Here is an 18850-nt window from a genome sequence, read left to right on the forward strand (position 1 = left end):
TGTTCTCCCCCCTCCACCTGGAATGCTTTTTGCTGCTCTGCTTCATCATTCCCAATACCATGTCTAGTGCCACTTTGTCAGGGAAGATTTCTCTGAGCAACATGACCTTGGAAAACTCTTCGTAGTCACTCAAATTCTTAGTTTACGTCAATGGTATCCTTTTACATTGTTGGATGGTTTAGTTAGTGTGTGGATCCTTCACTAGACTGTAAGCATCATTAGGGCAGAGATGATGCCTCCTTTGACTCGCTTTGTATCCTCCATAAACGATCCCAATGCTCAGGACATAGTAGATGCTCAGTACATGGCACTGAATGAATGAATGAATGACCTGAGCAGTCTAATGCCCCATATTTAACGATTTAAAAACAAGCTTCTCTTTCTGAATTTCACATTGATTCAAAATGCCTCACTTTAACATTTTAGACCTCACCCACATGCACCCAGTTCTCCACCTAAAATGCATAACTCTCATCTTCCAACATGTTCTACTTGCTCCTCCACTGTGGCTTTGCTCTTGGTGGTTTTTCTCTCTTTCTCTTCCTGTTCAGCTTGTGTCTATTATTCAAGGTCTTTTTCAAACATGCCCTTCTCAGGGGAGCTGATTCTGATCATCCTTTAAATGTATTATTTCTCTCCTTACAAAATTCTCTTAGGGAATTTTCTTTCCTATTTTGTGTTTTAGTAATTATGGAATTTTGTTTTCTTAATATTACTATAATCTTTCTGCTCCAGTGGTTTTTGTTTTTTTAAAAAAACTCTACTAATACCCTTCTTAATCATCTCATAAATCCTTTTTATACCTATTTTACACATTTGCTAAATGTGTAATGCATTGATAAGATATGGCTTCCTGTTTATTTTTAAATAGGTTGTACAAGGCTCATAAAGGATTAACTGCAAACAGCTTTGGTGACAAATCGGTTATAATACTCTTGACTTGCATGTAGTGTGAATTTTTAATTTTTGGTGTAAAATATAACTAATCCACCCAATAATTAATGCTCATTCTTTTTGCATTGGGTTATTTATGTGTTGAATATTATTGTATATTTCCATTCATGGTAGTGATGGCAATAATATTTCTTAAGCGCAGTAATAAAAGCCAAATGTATATGTTTCTTCCAAAACATGATCTTAAACACACTGATGTCTGAAGTATACTGATAACTCACACTGTTATTTCTCTCTTCAGAAGATTTATACTGTAGATGGGAAATTTTGTGGTTTCTTGAAACATTAACTTCAAATACTCTGTCAGAGAATTGCAGTAGGAAGACATTATCATCTAGATTTGGAGGCTAAGATAAGTGCTAAATCAGTCATGGGTATCAATAATTTAGATTTTGAGCAAGAACAGATTCTTTTTCTGAAATACTTTATTCTGATTATAAAAGGAATACATACCCGTTGTAAATCCATTGGGAAATACAGAAAATGCTTTTTATTGTTGTTCTTTAATAAAAAGAATCCTTAAATTTTACTTTGCCCCCAATATTCTAGAAAAATTAAAGGTTAAAAAGAATAATCACAAACAATAATTTTAAAAAATCTCCTATAAAACCTGCGATTCCAACACTTAGAGATAACCACTACTAAAATTCTGGTTTAATGTTCGCAATAATTTAACTTTTACAAGTTTCCTCCAGCAGAATCAAGATCACATAGAATATTATATGTCTTTTTTTCTTACAAGTCACATTATAGATTAATCCTTGTCATACCACAAATAATTTTAAATGGTTTAATCATATTGGTCTTAGTAAATAAACCAATACATAAATATATTAAATTGACCATACTTTTTTCGTATTTCTATCAGTTTTGTCTTTTCTTCCTGTTTCACTCAGCTTCTCCCTACCTTTTTCATCCTCTTCAAACTTCATCAGCACCTCCCCAACCTTGTTAATAACAAATTATATGTTCTTCCATATTTTCTGTGCTCTATTATCATCCTATACATTTAACTATGCATATATACACATATACAGGTGATTTTTGGCCAGTTTTTATTGTAGCATAATTGAATAATCTCTTTTTAAAATTTGACTTTACATTTTTAAAAATGCCTTGTGGAAATCTAACTAAGTATATTTTTAATTGCTAAATATATTTTCATCCGTTGGGTGTATTGTCATTTTAAAAACCAATTTCCTATTGCTCTGTATTTATGTTCTTTCCAGTAAGTGAATAAACATTTTTTATAGCATTTTTGATCATTTCCTTTGGTTAGATTAATAGATGTGATCTATACTCTATAGGCAAAAAGTGTGAGTATTTGATTGTGTTATTTTTATGAAAATAATAAGTATATGGTTTTTTTTAAAAAAGCAAAACAAGACTGAAACACTTTAGATGCAGAATATTAGTCTCCTGACCCATCCCTCCATACTCTCTGGTTCTGTTCTCTTTGGGCAGCTATTTTAATTCATTAAGCTATTTCTTCTAGTCTTATCTACATAATTGGAATACATTATAGTTTTGGAATTATTAATTTTAAACATTGTCATCTACTAATACTTATGTTAGGTAGAATTTAGGTCACTGATGTCTTCCCTATTACATTAACATTGTTCTATCAGGTTTTCATTTAACAATAATTGGTGTTTACATTGTTATGATTATGTAAATATCTTGTACTACAGCATCAAATATTTTTTTCATAACATGATTTATTTTTTGGAAAACATTTTGGGTTTCTTTGAGTTAATATGACAGTGTTTTTACTTGCATAGTTATCTTTAATATTTTTTGCATTGATGTTACAGGCCTGTCACTTTTTCCCATATGTTCATGTGCAAAATAATCTGAGTTCTGTTATTGTTTGTGAACACTTTTTTCCAGAAATCTCCATCATTATGTTTTCATGTGGATCAGTCACTACCATATTAGGAGTTTTTACCTCCCTCCCCCCCTTTCTCTCTACTTCCTTTTTGTTGGATCCTACGTGATTTTTATTCTTGGTTTCTTTCCTTATTTTGCTGGAGCATATCTTCCAATAACTTTTTTAAAAAGAGTAAATTGGGCAGGGTGCAGTAGCTCACCACTGTAATCCTAACACTTTGGGAGGCTGGGGCAGGAGGATTGTTTGAGTCCAGGAGTTCGAGGTTACAGTGAGCTATGAGGATGCTACTACTCTCCAGCCTGGGCAATAGAGCAAGAACCTGTCTTAAAAACAAACAAAAAATACAAAAATAAAAAAAGAGTAAATTAAACAAAACTTTTGTGTTTTATACCTATGATTTTTTTTTTTTTTTTTTTTTTAGAGACAGGATTCCACCCTATTGTCCAGGCTGGAGTGCAGAGGCACAGTCATAGCTCACTGCAGCCTTAGCGATCCTGGGCTCACGTGATCCTGCCATCTCAGCCTCCCAAGTAGCAGGGACTACAGGCACATTCCACCACACCCAGCTGATTTTTTTAAATATGTAGAAACAGGGTCTCACTATGTTGCCCAGGCTGGCCTGGAGCTCTTGGTCTCAAGTGATCCTCTTGCCTTGGCCTCCCAAAGTGCTAGAATTACAGGTGTGAGCCACTACACCTAGCCCCTAAAAATGTCCTTATTCTACCTCTGCACTTAATTAGTAGTTGAGAGTATAAGATGTGGCCTCATATTTATTTTTAAATACATATTCCTGACACATAAATTTACAGCAAATAGCTGTAGTGACTAATGAGTTATAGGATTCTTAACTTGTAGGGAGTTTGATGTTCTAATATTGGTTGGAAAAATCTATAAGATCTACTGGACAAATATGCAAATTCTGTTTCCATTGGGATTCTTTGTGTGTCAAATATTAAAATTCTACTTTAAAACAATCATTTTTTCCTCAAAATTTTGAAGTCATTGCCTCATCTTCCATCGTCTTTATTTATCTATTTATTTCTGCTCTTGGGAGGTTGATGATATTCTGCTTTTTATTTTCTTGCATGCTTTCTGTTTTTCTCTCAAAGAGCTTTTAGAATATTCTCATTTTTCCAGAGATCTTACATCTTGTGACATGTTTAATATCTTCCCCACTCCATTATTATGCTGGTTGAGCTTTTTAAATTTGGAAACTTATACTTTCATTTTTTTCAAATTTTTCTTTATTAGAAAATATTTAAGAAAATTTATTTCACCTTTTCTTTACATTTGTTCTGCAAATTTTAGTTGGATATAGGTCTTCCCAGATTGGTTCTTAATAAGAGAAAAAATGACTCAGCATTTCTTATTTTCTAACTTTTTGCTGTTGTTGTTTTGATTTCTGGAGAATTTTCTTCACTTTTTTCTATACTTGCACTAAAGTAAATTTAATTTCATGTTTTTAATAATGAAATGCTATTCCTTGTTGGTTATGTTTTCTTATTATCTTGTTCTTGATTACAGATATGACAATTCTCATTTAAATGTTGTTCAGGCCGGGCGCGGTGGCTCACGCCTGTAATCCTAGCACTCTGGGAGGCCGAGGTGGGCGGATCGTTTGAGCTCAGGAGTTCGAGACCAGCCTGAGCAAGAGCGAGACCCCACCTCTACTAAAAATAGAAAGAAATTATATGGACAGCTAAAAATATATATAGAAAAAATTAGCCGGGCATGGTGGCGCATGCCTGTAGTCCCAGCTACTCGGGAGGCTGAGACAGGAGGATCGCTTGAGCTCAGGAGTTTGAGGTTGCTGTGAGCTAGGCTGACGCCACGGCACTCACTCTAGCCTGGGCAACAGAGTGAGACTCTGTCTCAAAAAAAAAAAAATAAATAAAAAAAAAAAAAATAAATGTTGTTCATATTTTGTTCTTTTCCCGACGCCACACCAGTTTTCTTTTTCTAGTTGAGTTTTCTATTTTACATTGGAGATTTTCCTCAGTAGTGGGTGACTTCTGACAGTTCACTTTTGAGTAAGACACTAAGAAGCCCTATGACCAGGGGCAGGGCATGTCGACTGACAGGGCTCCCAGGCGCCTGGGCGGGAATCAGATTGGCCTTTGCATTAGAGGATCTCTGTAGGTCAAAACCCAGGGTCTATTTTCTGGGATGGTTCATATTTTTCCAGAAAAGCTGTTTTCGGCCTGGGACATTATACTCCTGGTTACCAGTATTCTGTGAGCAGAAGTTTAAGTTTCCTGAAGTGTCTTTCCATTTCAATACCTAATGCACTGACTTTTAGTCATTTCCTTCTCATGCCACCCCCAGGTTTGGCGCCATCTTTTATCAGTCTTTTACACTTGGGTGTTCACAGTATCAGAACCTTTTATTAGAAAATTACCATTTCATTTCCTTCCTGGAAGAAAGAGGAGAGTTGGAGTTTTGCTATTTTATGTACAGTCTGTCCACCCATCCTCCTGTATTTAGCCCTACACCTCTGTGGTGCCTGGTACCGCCAAGTGCTGGGAGGCGGGCAAACCACTTCTCCTGTGGTGTCACCCACCAAAGGGGCTTCGGTTGTAGCTTTTCCTGATCTGTCAATGCAGTTACCTTTCATCCATTCCCTCTTGTTCCAAAAATACTATTGCCATAACTTTTCCATGAATAATAAATGGAAAATAATAATTATTTTATTCCATTAATAATAAAAATATTCTTTTTTCTTTTATTTGTCCTTGTTATGCTTGTTATGTATATAGTATTTTCATTCATAAACATGGGTTGTAAATTTTTCATGTTTAGCATGGAATTCTGTTTATTTTAATAAATAATTTAAGACCTTTAATTTGTAAATATATTGGCTTCCAGAAATGATATGTATCACCAGCAGTGAATGAGAATGCTCATTTCTCCAGCCTCAAGCCAAAACTCACAAAACAAAACAAACAGTCTGGCCAATGTAATAAGTGAATTTGATATCTTGTTCTAATTTGCATTCCCCTTCTTTTTAATGGAGGTAAATGTTTTTCTCCAGCTTATTAAACATTTATATTTCTCCTTTTATCTTCTAACTTGGAATGCTTTTTGCCTATTTTCCTCAAGATGCTTTGACTATTTTCTTTATTTACAAAATCTCTTTATATATTAGGGATATAAATCCTTTTATATATATATATATATATATACACACACACACACACACTTTTTTTTTTTTTTTTTTTGCAATTGATTATTTACCTTTGGAGAAGGAATAGCTTGCTTTCCTTTTGATTGACTCCTAATGTGCACACATTCAGCTGCTGTTCTTTATCATTAATACACCTTTTCATATTCTTCTTCACAGGCAGATCCTTGCGGCAGCCAAAAGGGCTGACCAAGTGGGCCATTTTCTCTGGGTGGGATCCGACAGCTGGGGATCCAAAATAAACCCACTGCACCAAAACGAAGATATCGCAGAAGGAGCCATCACCATTCAGCCCAAGAGAGCTACCGTGGAAGGTATGGATTTTGTCAGCTATACGATATGCTAACAGAATGACTGGTGCTGTGTTGAGCGGCCAAAGCATGTGTTTCTCGGAGGCTTTGGCATTTTCACAAAATTTATGCAGGTTCGTTTCGAATTTGTAGCCGTGAAATGCCGTGAAGCCACATACCTGGTCTGTTCTTTTGGTTGATATTCTTCTTTGGAAGAGGTTATGTTATTTTCATAGTATCACAATTAGCATGTATTTTTTTTTTCTCATTCATGCCACAGGAGATTTCTGAGAGGAGAGTATTACTGTTAATAAGAAGTGAAATATATAGAAAGCACATGCAAGTTTGTGTAAGTGAGCAGCATCTTCTGAGAGAATACTTTCCGTTTGTAATGTATCCATTACTTCCTTAGCAAGGTAACTACAAGGATGTTTTTCCCCCAGAACCTCTGGAGGTCCCTCCAGGTCAGGGAGGCTGTGATGACAAACACACCACCTCTCTTAACCACCATCACTCACCTTCCTAGGTAGCTTTTTTTCTCACTTTCTCTTGCCTTCCTAAATTTATTCACCTTTAGGAGAGGGTGTCTGTTGACACCCCTCTGATCTAATGAAGCTTGCTTATTATAATATGTTCCCCTTTAATTTGAAAAGAAAAGTTATTTCTAAACAAAGACACTGTGTAAAGAAAAAGGCACTCCTCTGCCAATATCCTGCTTTGTGTTCCTTTTTCTGATGGGCCAGGTCTCCAAAGATTTCCTAAAATCTGCTTTGCACATTAAAAAGAACTCTGTCCTCTCATTCCAAAAAGGATCAAATATTTGCATTTCTTCCCATTCTCTCTCTACCCCAATCTAATTAATTATTCTTCCCAGAAGGCTATATGGTCTATGCAGGCCTTTTTAAACAAATAAGGTTGTGGTTCTGTCACTGTTCCTTTTCTGTTATCTGCAGAAGATAAAGATCCCATGAGTCACTCATGTTTTCATTGAGAGGCTTTGAATTAATTCCATTTCTCAATACATGTCCGGAGAAGATTGCCTATCTTACAACCCAGACCCATGTATCTGCAGATGGGTGGCAAGAATAAAAGACAACATTTTCACTGTCTCCACTCCTTTCACTCAAAAGTCAGTATATCTACTGTGTGCCTTGCTCTGTGCTAGGAGTCAGGAAAACAAAAGATGAGGACTCTAAATCCTCACCGTCAAAGCACACAGAGCTGAAGGCAGGTGTCGTGACTATTTGACATGAGAAACACCATTTAAGTGTAGAATGGAATAGGGCACAGAGGAGGTATGGTGGAAGTTTCCCTAAGGTGATGTTGTGATTGGGGAAGACATCCTGCATGAAGTGATGACTTAGAGACCATCACTGATAATGAGGAGAACCCGCCACCCCCTGGGAGACGGGGACAGAGGAATGACGGAGCGGGACACATTGGGAGAAATACAAATAATTCATTCTGCAGCACAGCCTTACACTCCAGTCATCTTGAAATTCTTCCAGTTCTTTAAGAATTTTCCTATTTATAAGACATTGGGAAGACCCTTTGCTCTTCTAGAGTTCTAGTCAATACTACACTGTACATTGGCTGATTGACTCCTATTCAGCCTTTGGGTCTCAGCTTAGATGTTAATATTTCTTAGAAGGCATCTGTGGCCATCCCACCCCAGCCAAGCCTGTGTTAGAAGCATCCCACATATCTCCTGCCATTATAACTACCTCTTTACTTGTCTCTACCCAGAAACGTGTCTATTATGCACCATTGTACCCCCAGCACTTGGTTCTTTGCCTGAAAGTTGCAGATGCTCAGACAAATTTTTTAAGTGATTGCCTTGGATGGATGGATGGAGGAATCACAGACTACATAAGGGTCTAGCACAAAATAGGCTTGAAAGTGGGCCCGGGTTGCCTTGTGAAGGGTCTTGAGAACTACACTAAGGAGTTTGTACTAAGTCTAAGGAGTATCTGAGCATGTGAAATATGATGAACATGGTTAGAAACTCTAAGGAGGGATGAAGGGCAAGAGTTGGCTGACAATCAAGTCAAGGCAACAAATTTCAGGGTCTCAGCTGAGGTCCTGTCTTCCTAAGCTTTAGAAGCCACATGGACATGATGCTCTTACTCCATGGTTACTAACCCCTGGTGCATGATATTTTAGGAAATTACTAACTATTGCAAAGGTTTTATAAATTATTGAAAGGAAAGATTATTTTCATGTATATATAGGGATGTGCAAATTTGCAAAATCAGACATAAAACAGCATCATGAACTAGCAAAAATATATATATGACCCCAAATAATGAAATGGAGGATAAATGTTGATATTAATAAAAACAATATTGGAATGTGATAGAACAGCAAAATTTTAAGGAAAAATTTCCATTCCCATTCAGAGAAAGGTGAAGATTTTCTTGTGGCTGTGTAAAAAATGCTGTAGCTTGTATCTAGCCACATTGTTTAGGAGCAAAGAGCAGCCAAGCTTCGTTCACTTTCACAGCAAATGGAACATTAAGATTGTGTCTATGCATTGACAGTGTTACTCCTAAGAAAGTAAAAAAAGAAACGCATTCATTTGTGCCAGGGCTTCTGAACAAAGCTATGAAATACCAAAAATAAAACTGTAAATGGAATGTGTTCCATATGGGTGAGAAAGTTTTCCTGTCCTGCCTAGAGTTGCTTGCTTGTTTTTTCCTTGTTTGTTTCGTTTGATTATTTTTTTTCTTTTTGGTGGATATTCCATACTGGATTGTGCTGGGCCCAGAACATCCACCAAATATTCCTAATCCTGCTACCTATCCCTGTATCTTTGACTGTATTGTATAATGCTCAGATGTAAATAGGAAAAAGCCGGTAATAATACGCATTCTTTTCCTTTAGATCCATACTGTGAACGTGTTCAGCAAACATCTGGACTTTTGGCTGGCATTTTCTGTATGTGCATAAACATAATGATAAATTGTTTTAAGGCCAAGATGCTAGTAAGTTTATTGTGAAAGCAGTTTTTATCTTCTATCTGTATTTATTCCTCATTTATAGAAAAGGGAGCCTCGGTGTTTCTTAGCCAAGGATGTTGTTTTTGCCCCTTTCAATTTAACCATGATCGGAGCCAAGTCCTAGAAAGGTGGGCTGTGGTCCCGCTGGCTGCCCGGTGTTCCTGGGAGATCTGGGAAATGTCTCCAGAACTTGGCAGGGCTCCCCCAACTCCTGAGCCAAAGCGCTTCGGTAATTTTTAGCTTTTCTATATTATCTGATGAGCCAAGGAATCCCTGGCATTTTCCTCACTTGTTTTTGCCCCATTAACGAGGCCTCTCAGTAATCCTCTTTTGCCCCCAACCAATCCTGAGAGCACAAAAGGCCCAAGTCACCTTCAACTCTTCACCCTCCAAAATACTCTGCTTCTCCGAGAGTAGGCTGTCCTCAGCATCCTCTAATTATAGCCAGCAAGGGTCATGGACCAGCATCTTTTCATCTCTGCCATAACCATTAACATTAGGAAGCCAGTATAATGAAGGGTAGATTTTCAAAGCTAACTGTAATGACTTTCACAATTGGTGATGATTTTCAAATGAGTCTATAGAACAGCTTGGTTCATGAATTAAATTTGCAATATATGTAGAAAGAGTCTGGACCCAGCATAAAAAAGCCAGCTCCATTTTTTTTTTTTTTTAAGGATTTCATGATTTTTACTCGCGATTGAAACAATTCTTTATTTTTCCTAAAACCAGAAAGATAGAAGCTTTGAGGATCTGAATGAAAATATTTCTGGCTCTAATTTAGATGTACCCTATTTTGACTTTCCTTCATTACCTGGAATGTTCCACCTGTGTTACAGGATTTTGCTGGGTGAATGGGAGAAAATGCCAAGAAGGAAAATACTGCCTTGAACCACAGTGCTGTTTGTAAGCAATGTACGCATGTGCCTTTTGGACCTGTCACCTAGTTTAATAAGAGAGCAATGAGATACTGCATGTTCATTGTCACGACAATGTATTTCATTAAGTGTTTCTCTAAATGTTTACGTTATAAGGTCCAGCAGAGTATCAGACACTGATCTTCATACTGAAACATAGCAGATGTTAATCTAGACAAAGTCTCGCATCTAACGTGGAGGTGACAGATGATAAAGAAGCATATAGATGTCATATTAGGATAATTACTGTAAAGTACCCTTTCTTAAGGAACAGCATGTAGGTTACAAAGAGGCAAAGGAAGAAGAAAGGCCAGGAAGCCAAGACATAATGCAGGCCAAAATAAAGATTTGAAAGATGTGGGTCCAGGTCAGCAGCTCAAGCCCCTCCAGATTGTTCTAGATTCCTGGCACAGATTTATATCCCATCCTTTCACTGCCTAAAATCTCCCAATGTTTCCCTATTTCTTATTGCTCTGGAAAATACTCTTTCCTTCAAGATCTAGATCAAATCATTAATCTTTTTTTTCTTAAGACTTCCTTGCTTTACCCAGAATGAGTTAGCTATGCTGTCCCCCACAAGAAGCAAACTCATTGCACCCCCAGTCCAAAATGCCACATGCCCCTTCACGGCAAACCCTCATCACACTCATCTGCTCACACACAGCACTCACAACTAGACTCTGAACCGCCTTGAATCCAGTGCCCTCGGATTCCCTTTATTTCTGAACCTCTGGCATCAACCAGAGGACCTAAAACATAATAAAAATATTTTTTTTAAAAAAATTCTCTTTCCTATTTACTATATACGAATGTATTCTCTGAATATACAAGGGACTACTTATTTGTATAAATTTAAAGAAAGAAAACTCTGGACAGGGAAAACATTTATCCAAAATTGTCTTTCTCTTTCTCTTTGACTTTTTGTTCCTAAAGATGTTCAATAAAAAAAATGCACTTAATATTCTAATTCAACAATTCACCAGGTGGTGAGTTGCACTTTTTGTTTGTTTGTTTATTTGTTTTGCATCCCTTAGGAGTGGCTCTTGCATTCTTGGTTCATTTTGCTTTTCCTTTCAATTTTGGAGAGACTGTCTGTGCAGGGTTGACATGATGGCTTGATTGGGTGGTTTGTCGAGATGTTGCAAACATACATGGGAAGCCTCAGGTCTGACTCCCCAGAAAGTAGAAAGTACAGAGGAGGCAGCCTCTGCCTTGGACATTCCACTGGGGACTTCCTTTCTAGACTGCACTGTGCCTGCGGATAGACTGGCCTGAAGGCAGGAGAGTGAGCAGGGCACGAGGGTGAGACAGACATCTGTGTGCAGAATAACACCATCTTACTTTTAAGTTTGTGACATTTAAACTAGAGATTGTTGACCGTGAGCCGGTGGTAAGAAATGTAAACAGGGAAATCTGCAACCTAGATAACTAAGGAGCTCGGAGAACAATTAACTGTAAGTTGTTTTGTACGAATAGAGTCCCAGTTTTTGAGCCACTCTGTCTCTTGTCAAGTATGATAGACATTCTCTTTACTGACATCACTTAACTGGCCACTAATCATTTCCAAACAGGCAAATCTGTAAACCAACAAGAAAATATCCATCTTTTTTTAAGACATACTATATGATGCCCCGGCGCTGAACACTCACAGCTAATAGAGTGGTCTCTAGTGTGTCCCCCAAGTTGGATTTTGTCTATTAAAAATCAGCTGTTTTTGTTTCTATATCAATTTATTCCTACAAAATGTGTTTCTACAATTATTCGATGTAGTTAAAAATCATATTAAACCAATGAAGTTAGTGGAGGGAGGAAAAAAGAAAAAGATGCTATTTCAAAGAAAATAAATTCTAATGCTCTGAAAACATTTGGTATGTTTATCACTATTAGTTGCAGGCAGGAAAATAGTTAAAGGTTGGTGAGAAATCATAAACGCTAGAAAAAATACTGTAGTTAGGTTGCTGTGTAACTACTTTTAAGTTTTCATTTCATCTTAAATACCATAAAACTGGATCTTAGTATATTTGATTTTTTTTCCCAGATGATGACAGAGAGGAGAGTCAGGTGATACATGGTCACTGTTTACAGAAAGTACCTTGATCCCACACCCAAAGATTAAATGACCCTCCGTGCCCCCCCCCACCCCCTTCTCTGTCTCTACAGGGGTGTATGTGTGTGTGTGTACGTTTCAGATTTTAACATTTAATGTATTTATGTATTTTTAATGAATAATTTCTAAGATAGACATTTTTATTAACTGAACAACTATGGGTCTTAATTATATTTGATTACTAGGCTTACAACATAGTAAGTTACTTTCATTTGGGCTTTCTCTTTCTAGGACTTAATTTTCTCGCCTCTAGGACAAAGGATTTAAGCTAACCTTTTTTTTTTTTTTTTTTTTTTTTTTTTTGAGACAGAGTCTCACTCTGTTGCCCGGGCTAGAATGAGTGCCGTGGCGTCAGCTTAGCTCACAGCAACCTCAAACTCCTGGGCTCCAGCAATCCTCCTGCCTCAGCCTCCCAAGTAGCTGGGATTACAGGCATGCGCCACCATGCCCGGCTAATTTTTTGTATGTATATATTTTAGTTGTCCATATAATTTCTTTCTATTTTTAGTAGAGACGGGGGTCTCACTCTTGCTCAGGCTGGTCTCGAACTCCTGACCTCGAGCGATCCACCCACCTCGGCCTCCCAGAGTGCTAGGATTACAGGCGTGAGCCACCGCGCCCGGCCGATTTAAGCTAACCTACCCCCAAGGTCACTTTTAGGAGGAATATGCTAAGAGTCAGGCTCAGGTGGGGATCATTTATTATTTCTGCTTACCCAGCATCCATTCCTGTTCTCGTCACAGCACTCGGGTCGTCTGGGGAAGCCGGCATTCCACTGTCAGCCCACATTGTTCAAATGGGCTGGAGTCACACATACCTCTAGCTCTGGGAGGAGGCACAGAGCTTATATTACTACTGGTCACAATCGAGATTATTTCAAAGTTAGCCCAAAACTGAAGGCAGAGCAAGGTTTTGTTATCTAAACCCTAAACGTTTACTGCAGCTCTCAAGAAAGAGGCACTCTCTCTCTTTTCCTTAAAGTTTCCAAGTTAAAAGGTTATAAATGTAGCTCTGCTGGGCCTACTTACGTGAAGGGAGCCTGCCCGAAATCATGGAAGAGCTGAATGCTGCAGAAGACGATACCAGATTTCAAAGGCATCATCACAGTACCTGAGCCCTCCTGGGCCTGAGTTTGGATCTGAAATTTTACTTTTATAAACTTACAGACTCCTGCTATTTGTATAACATGCTTCAGAGTAGGTTTCTGTCCTTGCAACCCAAACAACATGACAAATATGGTTAAACATTACGGTGACTTTCTTCTCGGCCTTTTGTGCCACTTTCTCTCATGTCTGAGTTACATCCTAACTGTATGTGCCATTTACCCCACATCGATGTCTTCCTCTTCCATCTTCTCCCTTCTTTATCCTTCTCCCATGAAATCTGTGCCTTCTTCAAGCCCCAACCTAAGTCTCAATGCTTTTCTTCCCTCATCGCTCAGCCTTGTTCCTGATCTCATCCTCTCAGGCACACTGTGTCTATATCCTGCTTACAAAACATTTGTCACATCAGTTATTCTTCGTATATATCAAGGGTGTTAAATAGGATCCAAATGATAGATTCAGATATATCAGGTAAATGCAGATCAACTCTCAGATCACTCTCCAGAAGTCTAATTGAGAATAAAATAGATCTTAAGGGAGAACTTCTTCTAAAGGAAGAATGATGAGATGAGCTGGGCCCAGTAAGGAATGCTCAGTTGTGAAAAGGAAGGGGCAAACTTCCCTCTCCCAAGGCCAGCACTCATACGTGAATCCTGTGGTGAACAGGCAGGCAATGCTCACGAAAGGATCACAGTCTGCACAGGCTAAGCTCCACTGTGGTGACAAATAAACTCTCATTGGACTAACCAAACAAATATTTCTCAGCCCTATAAGTCTGCTGAGGTTCCAAGAGAAGTTCCAGGACAGTTGTGCTCCATGTCTTTGTTCAGCATTCGAGGCTATTTCACACTCAGGGCACCTCTGTTTCAACACACTCCTCTTTCCCCACTGTGCAGCCTTGGAAGAGTGGCAGGTCCACACACTACTCATCAATGCTTTTACCTGAAAGGGATGTGCATTGTTTCTCCCATTTCATTGACCCAAAAGCAAGTCACAGCAAGTTTTTTTCTTCAAACAGACTTGTTTAGGGAAATAAAAGGGAGCTGACTATTGATGAACCTAAGGCATGTCTGTCTCAAGCTCCACCTCATTGTAAACTTTGGTAGCTGTTAACACACCAACAGCAACGTGTTGTAACTTTCTAAAAGAGTGAACTATATGGAGAGAAATTAATTCTCCCCTACTTTGTCACAGATCTCTGAATAGCTTTGACACCATGACCAGTGGCTTGGCAGCAGCGCAAAGCAGGGTATTACGGTGTCAGTGGAAAACATGGTGCTTAGCAGTGTCCTGACAGCACCACTGTGCCCAGAAAATGCCCCTAGGAAAATAGCAGTTCCTAGAAAGTGGGGAGATGCACAGTGGGTTGCTCAGGAGAATGTGTGTGACACCCTTGGGTGGTACAGTCTGCAGGAGCCACATGGGGAAGTGTCACTGGGGCTTGGTAGGGCATAAATGATATTATTCCATTTATTCCTGCAGACCGTGGGCTTGGTGAAGTTCCAGATCTCTATGAGACTGTGGACTTGTCATTTGTGACTGATGCTCTCAACTGCTCACCCAACACCCCTCTTTTTGGCCAGCAGAAAGCTTCTTCCACTATGGAGGTTAAAATGCCAAATGCTTACTTACACCCGTCCCCGCACCCTGCCAGTTAGAGGATAAGCAGTTGACTTAATCCTAACCATTGGGACTCACGAAGACATTTTCTGAAGGAACTTATTTTGGACATACTTTCTTCCCTTAGGAAAAAAGAGGCATGTTAGTAGGCCAACTGTATAACTTAGTATCCAAACCAGAATACCTTAGAAGTAAAAGGCTCATTATGATGATTCCAGGAAAACAAGGGTATATAGTCCCCTTGTTCATAAACAGGGAAACCTCCACCTCCTTCTCTTCCGTTTTTGCCATGTTGTCATGTTGTCACGTGAGGACAGGATACCTGGAACCTGCAGGCATCTTAACGAGGGGAGAGAATGTCAAAGTCAGAGGAAAGTGGAGAAGACAGACAGGAAAATCACGGGCCCATGATGGCTTGCTTAAGATGGTGAACCAATCCTGGAAGCATCTATGTTAGAATTTCTTATATTAAAAACACTACTGTTTTCTTTAAACTACTTTTAAGTTAGATATTTTGTTACATGCGACCTGAAGTATCCTTAATAATATATATGTCTGATTCACTTCTGTATACCCAGCACTTGAATGATACCTGTAACTTAATAGACTCTCACACCATGTTTGTTGAATGAATGGATTTTTCAAAATAATGCTGATTTTTTTTCCAAAAAAAGATGGATTATAAAGTAAGTCATATTACTGTGGAGTGAAAGTTAAGATAGCTGCAAGATAGATTGTTACCTTCACTCTGTATACCTATCTTTATCACCACAGGTGATATTAATTTGGTAAATTTTCATTATAAAGTGAAGCCACTTCACAAGCCTTTTTTATGGAAATTATGAACTACATGAAAATATCCATACAAGGATTTTCCTTAAGGGAAGGTGTAAGCTGGAGAATGCTCTTACAATCGTGAAATCAGTACAGCTAATGGTTCTTGATTGGTAACAAAGTTGTAAATAAAAAAAAGAAAAGAAAAAAAGAGGGAGAAATTTAATATTTTAAACAAATACCCTTTGTGTTAAAATTGAAAATGTATAAATATTGATAACCTAAATTTTAATTTTGAATGAAAAAGCAGCATGCAAGTGTCTTGGTAAAATGTTTTCCATGTCTAGGAAATTTGACTCTAATTATATTATTTTGGGGTTTCATTGAATTAACACATTTAACACTGGGAAGATTCTATCCTTAAAGTAAATGGTGAATTTTATGTGATCCTTGCCCAGCTGAGAACTGATTGTCTGTATAATGTGCACTCAGGGTTACAAGACTGTCCGTCCAACTACGTCACTAGCAACTTCCCCCCAGTCATCATGTCTACTTTATAACATACCATCCCTCTGTCTTTGTCCCTCCATACCCCCCAAAATTGTCACTGTCATATCATAATTAATATTTCTATATATCTCAGAGCTATAAGTAATGGGCTGTTGGACGTGGAGGACACCATTTAGTCAGTTAACAAATATTGAGTGTTTGCTGTTTGTCAGCCACTAACTACAGTCAGGTGCTGGTAACCAGAAAACAAAGATCTTTGCCTTCTTAGAGATTACATTCTAGATGAGGATGAGAGATGATAAATCAATAGGCATAATAAATAAGTAAATCATATATAATAGTAAGAAATGCTAAGTCCTATAATTTCTACTCTTTATTGATATTCTTATTTTGTTCATATATTGTTTTCCTATTTTCATTTAGTTCCTTGTGGTTTCCTTTCACTCTTTGAGATATTTAAGATAGTTGATTTAAACTGTTTGTCTAGTAAGTCCAATGTCTAGGCTTCTTACTGGACAGTTTCTGTCAATTTATTTTTTTTCCTTTGAACAGGACATACCATCCTATTTCTTTGTATGTTTTATGAATTGGTGATGGTTGTTGAAAACTTGGCATTTGAATATTATAATGTGTTAGCTCTGGAAATAAGATTCTCATTGGACAATGTCTAGACTTCTTATTGGACAGTTTGTGTCAATTTATTTTTCTCCTTTGAACAGGCCATACCATTCTATTTCTTTGGATGTTTTATGAATTGGTGGTGGTTGTCAAAAACTTGGCATTTGAATGTTATAATGTGTTAGCTCTGGAAATAAGATTCCCCCTGCCCCATAGCTGAATGTTCTTGATTGTCGGAAGCTACACTCATCTGTGTGTTGAGTGACTTTTCCCAACTATTTCTGTAAAGATTGTATTCCTTGTCATGTGCGATCATTGGAATCTGTTTCTTTGCCTTGTACTCAGCTAGCATTTTGACAGAGATTTCATTAAATGTCAGTACATTAAAAAAGCAAACACAACAACAGCAACAACAAAACAAACAAACAAAAAAAGCCCACTGCTCCCAGTCTCTGTGGATTGGCTCCATGCTGGAAAACTCCTTCAACCTCTCAGTCAGGCCCTTTACAACTCTGCCTTATTGCTCACTTCCTGCTTGCACTGAGTCTAGAGGTCAGTCAACAGTGAACACTAAAGGTCTTCTGAGGTCTTTTCTGAGCATGCACCCTGCTCTGGACACGTATGTGGATTTTTAAGTTCTCTAACATACATAAGTATCTTTGAAAGTCCTCATTTCCCAAAGTAACTCTGTCTAGCTTTTTCTACCAGGCTTTCTGCCATCTATTGTATGCCTTGACTCCAGTCTTTTACCCCAGGCGGCTGTGGGTTTTTCATTCACTCACAATACTTTCAAGCCTCTTTTCCACCCTGAGCAAGTTCCAAGTTAAGCAAAACAGAAACAAATGCCTCCTGTGTCGGCCCTTCAGGTAGCTCCTGGACAGGTTGGAGCAGACAAATACAATGATTTGTGAATAGGTTCTGCCTTGTTCCTTCCAGAACCCTGTATTAGGGTCCCACAATGGGAATATTGACCTACATTCTCAAGACCACTGCTGAGCCATTGAAATATAGACAGTGTTTAAAGAAGTGTTACAGGAAATGGAGGGGACCAAAGGCTACTTGCTGGAACATTTGATTATTAAAAGGCTGAGAAAGCAGATTGGCCAGTGAGGTTAGAATAAAAATGAGTGTGATTTCTTGGGGACCAGGTGAAGTAAATGTTTTAGAGGGGAGGGAATTTGTCAGCTTCATCAACATACTGCTGCTAACCTGGATAGAATCACTGAGAATTGACCATTTGATTGGGCAATGTCTCCACTTCAGTGGTGGTTTTTGACAGAGAGTTGTTACATTTGAGTGATGTTGGCAAAAGCCTGGTTAAGGTAGGTATAAGAGCATGGGGAGGAGTGTGTCTACAGTTAATAAACACCATACCACTAGCCTTTCCGTGATTTTATATGAGCATATCACAGACCTTGAGGAAAGAGGACTATGGTCACTTAAATCTGAGTATCTTCAAAGAATAGGCCATTGTCAATGTCAAAAGGGCATAAATATAGAGGATAAATAATAACCCTGCCCTCTAGAATATCAAGTTAATTTTGCATGTGAGGTCATGTTAAGACATGTACATAAAAGCTTAAGAGGTACTTAATGAGGCAGGCATTGCGCTATCTTAACAACATGATGCAATTCACTTTGAGGCATATACTCATTTATATTTTGGCATATATATGTATATATATATATATAGAGAGAGAGAGAGAGAGAGAGTGTGTGTGTGTGAGAGAGAGAATCACCACCAGTCACTCTGTATTGCTAGATACTAGGTATGGCGTTAACCAGTATCAGCTCCAGTGATGGTTGTGGCACCAACTAGCTAGGATGCTAAGTAGTTACAGGAACATAGTTTTTCTGCTACTTTATTCCAGTTTTCTCACATAGAA

General features: G+C 38.1%; 1 protein-coding gene across 2 annotated transcripts in view; it reads left to right on the plus strand.

Annotated features, from left to right (window-relative positions):
- GRM7 (glutamate metabotropic receptor 7) overlaps positions 1 to 18850 on the plus strand; it is an 856215-nt gene that overhangs the window by 415357 nt on the left and 422008 nt on the right. For both annotated transcript variants that reach the window (XM_069473843.1, XM_069473844.1), the window contains exon 4: positions 6186 to 6340. In XM_069473843.1, the coding sequence (XP_069329944.1) occupies positions 6186 to 6340 (155 nt within the window). The remainder of the gene's footprint in view (positions 1 to 6185; positions 6341 to 18850) is intronic.

This window comes from Eulemur rufifrons, chromosome 7 (assembly GCF_041146395.1).
Source record: "Eulemur rufifrons isolate Redbay chromosome 7, OSU_ERuf_1, whole genome shotgun sequence".
NCBI classification, from domain to species: domain Eukaryota; kingdom Metazoa; phylum Chordata; class Mammalia; order Primates; family Lemuridae; genus Eulemur; species Eulemur rufifrons.